At 45.4% G+C, this 13432-nt stretch overlaps 1 protein-coding gene across 1 annotated transcript in view; it reads right to left on the bottom strand.

Moving 5' to 3' along the window:
- Positions 1-13432, bottom strand: part of LOC137620658 (DDB1- and CUL4-associated factor 10 homolog) — a 65880-nt gene that overhangs the window by 11692 nt on the left and 40756 nt on the right. Inside the window, exon 4 of the mRNA XM_068350995.1 lies at positions 4016-4187. Within this exon, the coding sequence (XP_068207096.1) occupies positions 4016-4187 (172 nt within the window). The remainder of the gene's footprint in view (positions 1-4015; positions 4188-13432) is intronic.

The raw sequence follows: 13432 nt of genomic DNA, 5'->3' as shown, positions 1-13432 counted from the left end.
AGACTGGGATTGATACCATCTCTAAAGTCTTGCCCTTGTTCCAGTGAGAGGCTAGATTGAACTGGAGAGGCCGAAGGTGTAGTCTCCCTAGCGAGACAAACTGCTCCAGGGATGAGAGAGTCCCTACAAGACTCATCCAACTCCTGACTGAACAACGTTCTCTTTTCAGCAGGGCTTGTTCTATTCGGGTGGCAGACGGAAAAGCCCGAAAAACTGGACTGCGAATCTCCATCCCCAAATATAGAATAGTCTGGGATGGGATCAGTTGGGACTTTTCTAAGTTGACCAAAAGTCCCAACTCCTTGGCCAGACCCAACGTCCAATGTAGATCCTGCAGACAGCGATGACTGGACGATGCTCTGAGAAGCCAGTCGTCCAAGTACAGGGAGGCTCGGATTCCCGATAGATGGAGGAATTTTGCCACATTCCTCATGAGCCTCGTAAACACGAGAGGAGCAGGACTGAGGCCAAAGCACAGGGCTCGAAACTGGTACACCACATTCCTGTAAACAAACCTCAGAAACGGTTGGGAATCCGGGTGTATAGCAATGTTGAAGTACGCATCTCGTAGGTCGAGAGAGACCATCCAGTCTCCCTCTCTGACCGCTGCTAAGACGGACTTCGTGGTCTCCATCGTGAATTTTGTTTTCGTAACAAAAACGTTGAGCGCACTGACGTCTAGCACCGGCCTCCAACCTCCTGTATGCTTTGGGACTAGGAAGAGACGGTTGTAAAATCCCGGTGATTGAAGGTCCGAGACTTTCACCACCGCTCCCTTCTCTAGCAACAGAGACACTTCTTGATTTAGGGCTTGTCTCTTTGACTCCTCTCGGTACCTGGGAGAGAGGTCTATGGGAGTTGTTACTAGAGGAGGTTTGCGTACAAACGGTATTTTGTACCCCTCTTTGAGCAACAGAACAGACTCTTGGTCTGCACCCCTCTTCTCCCAGGCCTGCCAGAAGCTGTTCAATCTGGCCCCTACCGCTGTCTGAGGCTGTGGGCAGTCAGACTCTGCCACGGGAGGACTTGGCTCCTCTCTTCTTACCTCTCTTTCCCTCGGCACGAGAGCCTCCCCTGCTGGGAGCTCTGCCACGAAAGGGCGGGATAAATCTAGACGCAGGAGTCTCGATCCTGGGTCTCACAGCAAAGGATGAAGAAGGAGCCCCTTTGCGAGCAGAGGACGCCATCAGGTCATGTGTGTCCTTCTGCACAAGCGAAGCAGCTATATCCTTAACCAGCTGTTGTGGAAACAAGGCCGCTGATAAGGGAGCAAAGAGCAGTTCCGATCTCTGACAGGGAGTAACTCCTGCCGAAAGGAAAGAGCAAAGGGTTTCTCTCTTCTTCAAGACTCCCGACGTAAAGGTGGAGGCGAGCTCATTGGAGCCATCGCGGATGGCTTTGTCCATACAGGACATGATAAGTAAGGATACATCTTGGTCGGCAGACGAGATCTTCCTACTTAATGCTCCTAATGACCAATCAAGAAAGTTAAACACTTCAAAGGCCCTGTATACGCCTTTAAGTAGATGGTCAAGGTCCGAGGAGGGCCAACAAATCTTCGATTGTCTCATGGCCAGGCGACGGGGAGAGTCTACGAGGCTTGAGAAGTCACCCTGGGCAGAGGCAGGGACTCCCAAGCCGAGAACTTCTCCCGTGTCATACCAGACGCTCGATCTAGAAGCAAGCTTAGAAGGTGGGAAGGCAAAGGCCGTCTTCCCCAAACTCCTCCTGGTATCCAACCAGTCGCCTAGAAGACGTAAAGCTCTCTTAGAAGAGCGAGAAAGCACTAGCTTAGTAAAGGCTGGCTTGGTAGCAGCTAAGCCTAGAGCAAACTCAGACGGAGGCGAACGAGGAGCAACAGCAACAAAGTGATCTGGAAAAAGATCCTTGAAAATCATCATGATCTTCTTAAAATCCATCGAAGGAGGAACCGCCTTAGGTTCATCTACATCTGAAGGATTATCATCAGGATGAGGATCAGCAACGTCCTCATCTGAAGGAGCCTCGTCCGACAACTGATGAGTCTCAAGCAAGGGAGAGACCTGCCTTGGTGGCAATGCTTGACAAGCAGAGTCCACACGCACAGGAGCATCAGTAGCAGTCCAGGACGCTACGTCATGTAACTGCTTAACAGACTGACTAGCAACAACAACAGGAGCGGGAGGACGCTCGACGTCAACTCGAGACTGCCTTGACTGCCTAGACTGAGCAGTCAAAACAACTCTTAACTGTGGTGCTTGACGCTCAATGTCAAAACAAGTCAACTTCGCTGGTTGGCGAACGTCCTGAACGTCAACACGAGCATGCGGCAGCGGCTGAACGTCCACAAGCGGCTGAAAGTCAACACGGGACTGCATCGAGTGAGGCTCTACGACACGTGACTGACGTGACTTTGTAACGTCAACAGGACGAGCAAAAGCTCGTTTGGGCGGCTGACGGCCAGGATCTCGATCAGCTAAGCGGCGAGGATCATCGTGAACCTGCTCAGCAGAATAGTCCTCCATAAGAGAGGCAAGCTTATTCTGCATGTCTTGCAGTACAACCCATTTAGGATCAACGGGAATGGGTGAGGTACGAGACGAGGGTAACGTCTGTGACTGCAAAACATTGCCTACACTAAGACTCTCGGAGCCTGTGTTACGCTTCTGTTTAGGCGGCGAGCAGTCTTCCGATGACTGCACAGGGTCAGAGCTGTCCCAATGGCTACAACCAGGACGCTGGACCTGTCCTGAAGGAACTGACTTTCGCTTTAAGGGTCTCGAAACCTTGCTCCACGGTTTCTTACGTGAGAAGCCTTCGGATGACGAGGAGAAAATCGTCTCGCTCGTCTTATGGTAGGGGCGGTCTTGACAAGACACGCCTGAAACCATAGAGGGAACGTCTGTTCGTTGGTTAAAGCCTCTCGAACCCATAAGTCCTACGACATTACTTCTCACTGGGGCATGGGAGCTTGCAAGAGGTCTCGGACTAGGCGAACGACAGGCACGAACAGACGAACCCTCGGTCGCAACACTGATAACACTTTGCGCACTAATCACTTTCTCCCCACGATTTTCTAATGTGGCACTCTGACACTTTAACTCTTTTACATCCGCCATGAGTTGATTACGGTCCGTAGCTAACGACTCAACTCTCTCGCCCAAAGCTTGAATGGCACGTAACATATCCCGCATTGATGGTTCATGAGTGCTAGTAGAGGGTTCAGGCACAACTACTACTGGGGAAGGATTAGGTTCAGGGGCATGGGAGGAGGAAAATTCTAACGATCTAGAGGAACTTCTCCTCACCCTATCTCTCTCTAGATTACGAGAATACTTATCAAACTCTAGCCAGTCGAATTCCGAAAGTACCACACACTCATCACACCGATCTCCTAATTGACAGGTTTTACCCAGACAATTAGAACACACAGTATGTGAGTCAAGAGAGGCCTTTGGAAGACGTTTGTTACAATCCCTAGCATTACATTTACGAAATTTAGGAATTGGAGAAGGGTCAGCCATTTTGAAAAGTCAAAGAAAGTCCAAAAACAATCCAAAGTCATCAACAATTAAATCTATCCAAAAAAGAGTTCAAGAGTTTATTGAAGATAAAACACCTGCACTGCGAAAGCTCAAACCAAAAAGAAGTACTTCACCAAGACTGTTGAAAAACTCCAGGTTAACAGCGAGTAATGGAATCAACTTGTCGATCAGACCGACAGAGAAGAACTGGAGCTGTTTACATGTATATGCGGTATTTGGCCGATAGTTGGCGCTGGTGGGCACACCCGCAACCTTCATAGCGATCGCTCGCGAGTTTTTGTGTTTTTCTGTCGAGCCGCCGGAGACGTCAGCTATTATATATTCACCGGCTAAGTTAAATATTTAAAATTACACTGACCATGTAATTACAGTAGCTAATAAAGGCATGCAACTCAAAACTAAATATCAAAACCAGTTTCGTCTAATAGTCAGTAATTTTCATATGATTTACTCAAATTCTAGAATTCAAACACCTCTGGAATCAAACTAACCTTAAAATCTAATAAATCCTGGGATAAGTGCTCCAAACTCAAATTGTGAACAAGAACCATGTAACCACCAGTAGTGCACATGATGAGTTTACTGCAATCTGGAGTCAACCGCATTCTCATGAGGCCTTGCATTTTGAAAAGTTCAGTTGGAAGAAGACCTTCCTCTGTGTACCTGAGGAATGAACAGAAAATAAAATAATTCTATTACAGTAATAATCAAACCTTAATGGAAACAACATAAGAACCAATAAACTATCTAATTTGCTGGAAATAATTTCCTGAGGTTATCTTAGCAGTACTGATAAACAATTAGTAAACAATGTAGGAACAATTTTTCCATCATAACATCCAACTACCAGGATTTGCCAGTAATCTACACTGGAAAACAATCTGCAGTAAAAACTTGTAGTTACCCATGAAATATATAAAGTATGCCTAAAGGTAATAGGACTGCCTATCTAAAAACTTGTAGCTACCCATGAAATATATATGCCTATAGGTAATACCCACGAAACATATATGCCTATAGGTAATAAGACTGCCTATCAAATAAAATCCTACAAATCCTGGGCAACCAACACCATCATGTGAATTTATACTCGGTTATTCCTTTCATGAAGATAGGTATGAAATGAGATCCCACACCCCACCCTTTCTACTGTCTCTCTGATCTCTTATTAAGTCTAGGTCTCCATCTATCCATTTTTTCATGAATTCCTAGGTCATCTTCATTAGGTATCGATGGTGTTCCTTCAATGTAGAAGCTCCTTCGGCCTTAGCTTCTTCTAGAGTGACCAAGCCTGCTACAGCAAGTCCAAATCACCTTAAAATATTTACGCTTTATTTTCTGACCAACAATCAAAATCAAATTTGACATATCCAAGTCCTTGAACCAACTTTTAAATAGTCCCAATTACATAATGGAGACATTTTTCCACCAATAATTCTTAATATTTATGCTTTTTATCATCTCCCTGATCCCCTGCCAACTGTTTGTTTTATGGTAAGCAATTCTTTTTTTTTTTAGAAAATTAAAAATCATATAATGAAAGACAATAGTTCTTGTCTAATTTTAACTACTTTATATGCCATCTTTTTCATCTTATTGGCTTCTAGCTTGATAACAAAAACAAGCAAAATAAAAATGCTAGCAAAAATGCAAAGCAAATTTTTCAATACCACAGAATAATTTCTACTTATTTATTAATTTTTACAAAATACAAAAGATGAAAGTCTCTTATGTAAATATCTTTCGGGGCAAAAGTTCCATGTTAATGTAGTATGTTTGGTTTATGGAATTAATGCAGGACTTACAAGGTTATAATTGTCAAGTTCACTGAATAATTTTGCGAGATTTTTGTGGAGAGTATCAAACTTATAAAATTTTGGAAATGCTATTGTATAAGCAATCATTCAAACAATGTTTGCATTTGCCCGGATACTTATATGGCCAGCATCTTTGATTTTACAAAAAGGTTGCTGTAAAAAAAAAGGTTTTAGTCAATATCTCTGCTTCTAAATGGGTTTTCTGTTTGCCTACACTAAAAGGTTTAAAAAATAAAAAAAATGATATTTTAATTATAAAATAATTTTTGAATATACTTACCCGGTGAATATATAATAGCTGAGCCTCCGGTGGCTCGACAGAAAAACACACAAAAACTCGCGAGCGATCGCTATGAAGGTTGCGGGTGTGCCCACTAGCGCCAACTATCGGCCAGATACCGCATATACATGTAAACAGACCCAATTTTTCTCATCCCCCTGGGTCTCTATCAGGGAGGAAGGGGGGGGCCCTTTAATTAATATATTCACCGGGTAAGTATATTCAAAAATTTATTTTATAATTAAAATATCATTTTTAAATATTTAACTTAGCCGGTGAATATATAATAGCTGATTCACACCCATGGTGGTGGGTAGAGACCAGAGTTATGATATTTTAATTATAAAATAAATTTTTGAATACACTTACCCGATGAATATATAGCTGCAACTCTGTTGCTCGACAGACAAATTCTACGGAAAAAACTCGCCAGCGATCGCTACACAGGTTGCGGGTGTGCCCAACAGCGCCATCTGTCGACCAGATACCCAGCTCTTATGTAAACAAAGACTCAATTTTCTCCTCGTCCCACTGCGTCTCTATTGGGGAGGAAGGGAGGGTCATTTAATTTATATATTCAACGGGTAAGTATATTCAAAAATTTATTTTATAATTAAAATATCATTTTTAAATATTTAACTTAGCCGGTGAATATATAGCTGATTCACACCCAGGATGGTGGGTAGAGACCAGTAATATATGTTTACATTTTATGAGCTAAGAGTTTTTTATTTCATTTTAGAAGTTATCAAAATAACAAAAACAAAATAAATAGGTACCTGGTAAGGAAGTCGACTTGAACAATTACTCTGCCTTTTAAGTACGTCTTCCTTACGGAGCCTCGCGATCCTCTTAGGATGCTGATCGACCCCTAGGAGCTGAAGTATCAAGGGTTGCAACCCATACAACAGGACCTCATCAAACCCGTAATCTAGGCGCTCTCAAGAAATGACTTTGACCACCCGCCAAATCAACCAGGATGCGAAAGGCTTCTTAGCCTTCCGGACAACCCATAAAAACAACATTAAAAACATTTCAAGAGAAAGATTAAAAGGGTATGGAATTAGGGAATTGTAGTGGTTGAGCCCTCACCCACTACTGCACTCGCTGCTACGAATGGTCCCAGTGTGTAGCAGTTCTCGTAAAGAGACTGGACATCCTTTAGATAAAAAGACGCGAACACTGACTTGCTTTTCCAATAGGTTGCGTCCATTATACTTCGCAGAGATCTATTTTGCTTAAAGGCCACGGAAGTTGCAACAGCTCTAACTTCGTGCGTCTTCACCTTAAGCAAAGCTTGGTCTTCCTCACTCAGATGTGAATGAGCTTCTCGTATTAACAGTCTGATAAAGTAGGATAAAGCATTCTTTGACATAGGCAAAGATGGTTTCTTAACTGAACACCATAAAGCTTCAGATTGGCCTCGTAAAGGTTTGGTACGCTTTAAATAGAACTTAAGAGCTCTAACAGGGCATAAGACTCTTTCTAGTTCATTGCCTACGATCTCCGATAAGCTGGGAATATCGAAAGATTTAGGCCAAGGCCGAGAAGGCAGCTCATTTTTGGCTAGAAAACCAAGTTGCAGCGAACAGGTGGCTTTGTCTGACGAAAATCCGATGTTCTTGCTGAAGGCATGAATCTCACTAACTCTTTTAGCTGAGGCTAAGCATACCAGGAAAAAGTGTCTTTTGAGTGAGATCTTTCAGGGAGGCTGATTGTAACGGCTCAAACCTGTCTGACAAGAGGAATCTTAGCACCACGTCTAAATTCCATTCAGGGGTAGCCAAACGACGCTCCTTGGTGGTCTCAAAAGACTTAAGGAGGTCTTGAAGATCTTTATTGTTGGAAAGATCTAAGCCTCTATGCCGGAAGACCGATGCCAACATGCTTCTGTAGCCCTTGATAGTGGGAGCTGAAAGGGATCATCCTTTTCTCAGGTATAAGAGAAAATCAGCTATTTGAGCTACAGAGGTACTGGTCGAGGATACAGAAACTGACTTGCACCAGTCTCGGAAGACTTCCCACTTCGATTGGTAGACTCTAATGGTAGACCCTCTCCTTGCTCTAGCAATCGCACTGGCTGCCTCCTTCGAAAAGCCTCTAGCTCTCGAGAGTCTTTCGATAGTCTGAAGGCAGTCAGACGAAGAGCGTGGAGGCTTTGGTGTACCTTCTTTACGTGTGGCTGACGTAGAAGGTCTACCCTTAGAGGAAGACTTCTGGGAACGTCTACTAGCCATCGAAGTACCTCGGTGAACCATTCTCTCGCGGGCCAGAGGGGAGCAACTGACGTCAACCTTGTCCCTTCGTGAGAGGCGAACTTCTGCAGTACCTTGTTGACAATCTTGAACGGTGGGAATGCGTAGAGATCCAGATGTGACCAATCTAGGAGGAAGGCATCTATATGTATTGCTGCTGGGTCCGGGACTGGGGAGAAATAGATTGGAAGCCTCTTGGTCAGCGAGGTTGCAAAGAGATCTATGGTTGGTTGGCCCCAAGTGGCCCAAAGTCTCTTGCACACATCCTTGTGGAGGGTCCATTCTGTTGGAATTACTTGCCCTTTCCGACTGAGACAATCTGATATGACATTCAAGTTGCCTTGGATGAACCTCGTTACTAGGGAGATGTCTTGACCTTTTGACCAGATGAGTAGGTCCCTTGCGATCTCGTACAACGTCAGTGAGTGGGTACCTCCTTGTTTGGAGATGTACGCCAAGGCCGTGGTGTTGTCTGAGTTTACTTCCACCACTTTGCCTCGAAGGAGAGACTTGAAGTTTTTCAAGGCCAGATGTACTGCCAACAGCTCCTTGCAGTTGATATGCATGCTCCTCTGACTCGAGTTCCACAGTCCTGAGCATTCCCGACCGTCTAGTGTCGCGCCCCAGCCCACGTCCGATGCGTCCGAGAAGAGAACGTGGTTGGGAGTCTGAACAGCCAGGGGAAGACCCTCTCTTAGGTTGATATTGTCCTTCCATCAAGTCAGACAAGACTTTAACTTCTTGGAAATCGGGATCGAGACCGCTTCTAGCGTCTTGTCCTTTTCCCAGTGAAAAGCTAGATGGTATTGAAGAGGACGGAGGTGTAGTCTTCCTAGTGACACAAATTGTTCCAGGGATGACAGCGTCCCTACCAGACTCATCCACAGCCTGACTGAGCAGCGTTCCTTCTTCAGCATCTTCTGGATGGATAGCAGGGCTTGATCTATTCTGGGGGCTGATCGTCTTGTTGTTCAGCAACGTCCTCATCAGATAGTTCCTCATCCGGGAACTGATGAGGAAACGGCAACGGAGTGGGCAACGTCTGGCTCGCTGAGTCCGGTCGCACTGGTGCATGCGCGACGGAGCCGGACGCAACATCATGGAACTGCTGCACAGTCTGTGAACTGTCAACAACCATGGGTGCGCGAGGAAGCACAGCGTCCACCCGAGACTGTCTAGACCGTCTGGGTTGTGCAGTCAACACCATACCGGGTCACCTCTGCTGGTTGTTGAACGTCCTGAACGTCAACAACCACCTCCGAGCGTCACTTAACGTCAACATGCGGCTGGCAACCCACACTGGGTCGCCTCGGTGGAGGAACCACCTCAACTGGTAGACGCGAGAAGGTTACCTCAGCGTCAACAGAACGCACAACCGACCGGTTGGAAGGTTGTTGGCCAGAAGGTTCGGCAGCAACCTTCTCCGCATTAAAGTCCTCTATCAAGGACGCAAGCTTGGACTGCATGTCTTGCAGCAAAGCCCATTTAGGGTCTACGGGAGCAGGTGCGGCAACAGACGGGGTTAGCGACTGAGGCGGTAATGCTTTCCATCCCTTAAAGCCTTGTTTATGCATGACATAATTGTACAGCAAAACATCAAACGCTCAAAAAACAGTTGTGAAGTTGACCTGTAAAAAACTTGGAGCATCTCCTGGCCAGGCGCCAGGGAGAGTCTACGAGATTTGAGAAGTCTATCTGGGCAGAGGCATGAACTCCCAAGCCGAGAACTTCTCTCGTGTCATATCAGACTCTCGCTCTATAAGCCAGTTTAAAGGAAGGGAAAGCAAAGGCTGTATCCCCCAAACTCCTCCTGGTGATAAACCAGTCGCCTAGCAAACGTAAAGCTCTCTAGGAGAGCGAGAGAGCACTAGCTTATAAACAACGGCTTTGAAGTAGCTAGGCCTAGTGTAAGCTCTGACGTTTAGGCGAACGAGGAGCAGCAGTTACAAAAAGATCCGGACAAAGATCGTTAAAAAAAAATCATCATGATTTAATTAAAGTCCATAGAGGGATAAGCAGCTTTAGTCTCCTCTCCGTCTGACAGAGTCCTCAAGAGAATATCAGTAGGAGAGGGAACAGCAACTTCCTCATCTACAGGAACCTTGTCCGATAAAAGCTGAGTCTCAAGCAAGGGAGAGACCTACCGTGGTGGCAATGTTCTACAAGCAGAGTCCACACGCACTGGTGCATTAGTAGCGGACCAGGACGCAACGTCATGTAACTGCTTCACAGTCTGTGAACTGTCAACAACTGAACTGTCAACCACAACAGGTGCGTGAGGACGCACAGCGTCCACTCGAGACTGCTTTGACTGCCTAGACTGAGCAGTCAAAACAACTCTAGAATGCGGAGGTTGACGCACAGCGTCAAAACAAGTCAACTCCGATTGTTAGCGAACGTCCTGAACGTCAACAGGAGCATCAGCAAGTGGCCTAACGTCCAAAAGCGGCTGAAAATCCACACGAGACCGCATCGAGTGTGGTTCTAAACAACCCGACTGACGTGACTTAGCTACGCCAACGTCAACAGTAAGCACAAAGGAACGTTAGGTTGGCTGAAAGCCAGGATATCGATGAGATAAACGGCTAGACTCAACGGACTAATCGGCAGAATAGTCTTCCATAAGGGAGTCAAGCATATTCTGCATGTCTTGCCGTACAACCCAATAAGGATCAACGTAAATGGTTGTGGTAAGAGACGAGGTTAACGTCTGTGACCGCAACACTTTGCCAACAAAAAAGACTCTCGGAGTCTGTGTTACGCTTTTGTTAGGCGGCGAGCAGTTATCCGATGACTGTATAGGGTCAGAGCTGTCCTAATGGCTGTAACCAGGACGCTGGACCTGTCCTGAAAGGACTGACTTTCGCTTAAGGGCTTCGAAACCTTGTTACAGGTTTCTTATGCGAAAAGCCTTCGGATGACGAGGAGAAAAAACGTCTCTCTCGCCTTATGGTAGGGGAGATCTTGGTAAGATACACCCGATACCATAGAGGGAAACGTCTGTTCGTTGATCAAGGCCTCTCGAACCCATAAGTCGTTCGACATTACTTCTCCCCTGCTAGGGAGCTTGCAAGAGGTCCCGGACTAGGTGAACGACAGGCACGAACAGACGAACCCTCGGACGCAACACTGTAACACTTTGCGCAATATCACTTTATCACTTCGATTTTCTGTTTTGCACTTATTTCACTGAAATCGAAACTTTTACTGATTTCTACCTGAAGCACGCAATTCTACCCTTAACAAAAGGTAGTAATTGCGAAATCAGTCGTATAATGCAAGCTCATTAATACCAGCAAAAAACAGAAAATGAAAAATTTTAAGTAATTTTTATTTTTCCTAACATACTTACCGAGAATTACCTCTTCGGAGGGTCCTTGATCCTCTCTCAAACTCGACCAAGATTTCCCGCGCTACCCCCCCTATCTCGCTCCCGATAGTTTCTACCCCCGCCGCCAGGATAATTCCTTCGGCCCGGATTAGGGCAGGTCACTGCTTTTCCCGGGTCAGGACATCATTAAGTCCTTGGTCGTGAGATCCGAAGCATCTCACTCTCTCGCTTAAATCTTTCGATCCTTTGGCGCGTTGTGTTCCCACGTGTTCCCAGTGTACGGACTTGTGTTTTTTCTGCGATAGTGCGTTTTCGCAAAGTGTCCTCAGTCCGTTTCCCTTGTGTTATCCAGGGTTTTCTGTAACTCGTTAGTGTTGACCTTCGTGTGCGAACGATGGAGAACGTGCGTCGTTGTCCTGGTCCTAGAGCAGGAAAGTCGTGTGGGGCTTTCCTCTCTAAACCAGAGGTGGACCCGCATTCCCTTTGTTCCACGTGCAGGGGTAAAGTTTGTTCCTCCTCGGACACATGTTCCGAGTGCGTGAGTTGGGACGGAATTCAGTGGGTACGTTATGGTACTAAGAAAAAGAAGTCGTCTAAGCGTTCCCCAAAGAAAGTGAATGGCGTGTCTTCCTTACAGTCGGTCAGTGATCGGTCCGACGAAGCCTCGGCCTCTCCGTCTCCTTCGCAGAGGAGTGGCCAGCAAGCCCCCAGTGTAATTGTGAGCCATAGTGTCCTCCCAAGTGAACCCAGTGTGACGGAGGAACCAAGGGCTGGCCCCTCGGGAGTAAACGGAAGGGCCGCGAGTGTTTCGGGCAGATCGGGCCACGTGGCAGGGGAGCACGCTTCCTCAGAAGACCCGGTATGGGGCAGTGTGGCGTTCTCGGTCTCCCCCCCGCCCTCGTGGGCCGGTGCGTCGGGTTCCCCCCGCCAGAAGAGAACCACTCGAGAATTCGTCGCCCGAGTAGCAACTCCTTCGGCTGGAAGTTACCGAAGACTTTTTCAATTAAAAAGTTCCTTTAAAATAGAATTTAAAACATTTAAGCTTAGAAAGAATGAACAAAACGTCAGAATCGATTTACTCTTTCTGCAAAGTAAAACCGTGATACACTCTCTCTCTATCGTAACGATAGAGCGCATGTTGAACGTCCTGAACGTCAACAACTGCGTAGCATAAATAAACTAAACGTTAGTTCATCTTTGAAAAAGGTACGAAGACTATTCAAAGAAATTCTTTCATAAAATATTTCATTTAAAAAGTTTTAAATCCTTAGCTCTTTTAAAAGCTATTTACGATATAAAGGGCTCAACGTTGATTAACTTCGGTTTCCAAGTTAGGACCGCCTACTCTCAGGAAAGGTTGCATATAAACAAAACATTAAAATTTATTTTTTATGTTTATTATAAATGGAAAGTTAATCGAAGAGGAAAATCTATAATTAATTTATAACGTGATAAGATAATTACTAAAAACCTAAACACACTTCCGTCTAAGGGAAGGGTCGGCCATTTAAAAGTGAAAGAAAGTCCATACTCTCTTTGTCACCAAAATTAAATCTATCCAAAATGAGTTCAAGATTTAAGATGAAGATAAAACACCTGCATTGCGAAAGCTCAAACCAGAATATAGTACTTCACCAAATATGATGGGAAAAACTCCAGGTTTCAACAGCGAGTAAAGTACGTCTTGTCGACACCTCGACAGAGAGAAAATTGAGTCTTTGTTTACATAAGAGCTGGGTATCTGGTTGACAGATGGCGCTGTTGGGCACACCCGCAACCTGTGTAGCGATCGCTGGCGAGTTTTTTCCGTAGAGTTTGTGTGTCGAGCAACAGAGTTGCAGCTATATATTCACCGGCTAAGTTAAATTTTTAAAAAATTAAGTTTACAGCGTATATGCTTACAGTTTTTGACAGTTATATCACAACAAAACCCAAATATATAAAGGTACCTGGTAAGGAAGTTGACTTAGACGATTACTCTGCCTATTAGTCTGTCTTCCTCACGAAGCCCAGCAATCCTCTTAGGATTCTGAAAGACTCCCAGGAGCTGAAGTATTAAGGGCTGCAACCCATACAACAGGACCTCATCAAACCCCTAATCTGGGCGCTCTCAAGAAATGACTTTGACCACCCGCCAAATCAACCAGGATGCGAAAGGCTTCTTAGCCTTCCGTACAACCCAAAAAACAATATTAAAAACATTTCAAGAGACAGATTAAAAAGGA

Source organism: Palaemon carinicauda, chromosome 27, assembly GCF_036898095.1.
Source record: "Palaemon carinicauda isolate YSFRI2023 chromosome 27, ASM3689809v2, whole genome shotgun sequence".
NCBI lineage: Eukaryota > Metazoa > Arthropoda > Malacostraca > Decapoda > Palaemonidae > Palaemon > Palaemon carinicauda.
This window is presented reverse-complemented; position numbering and strand designations above follow the sequence as displayed.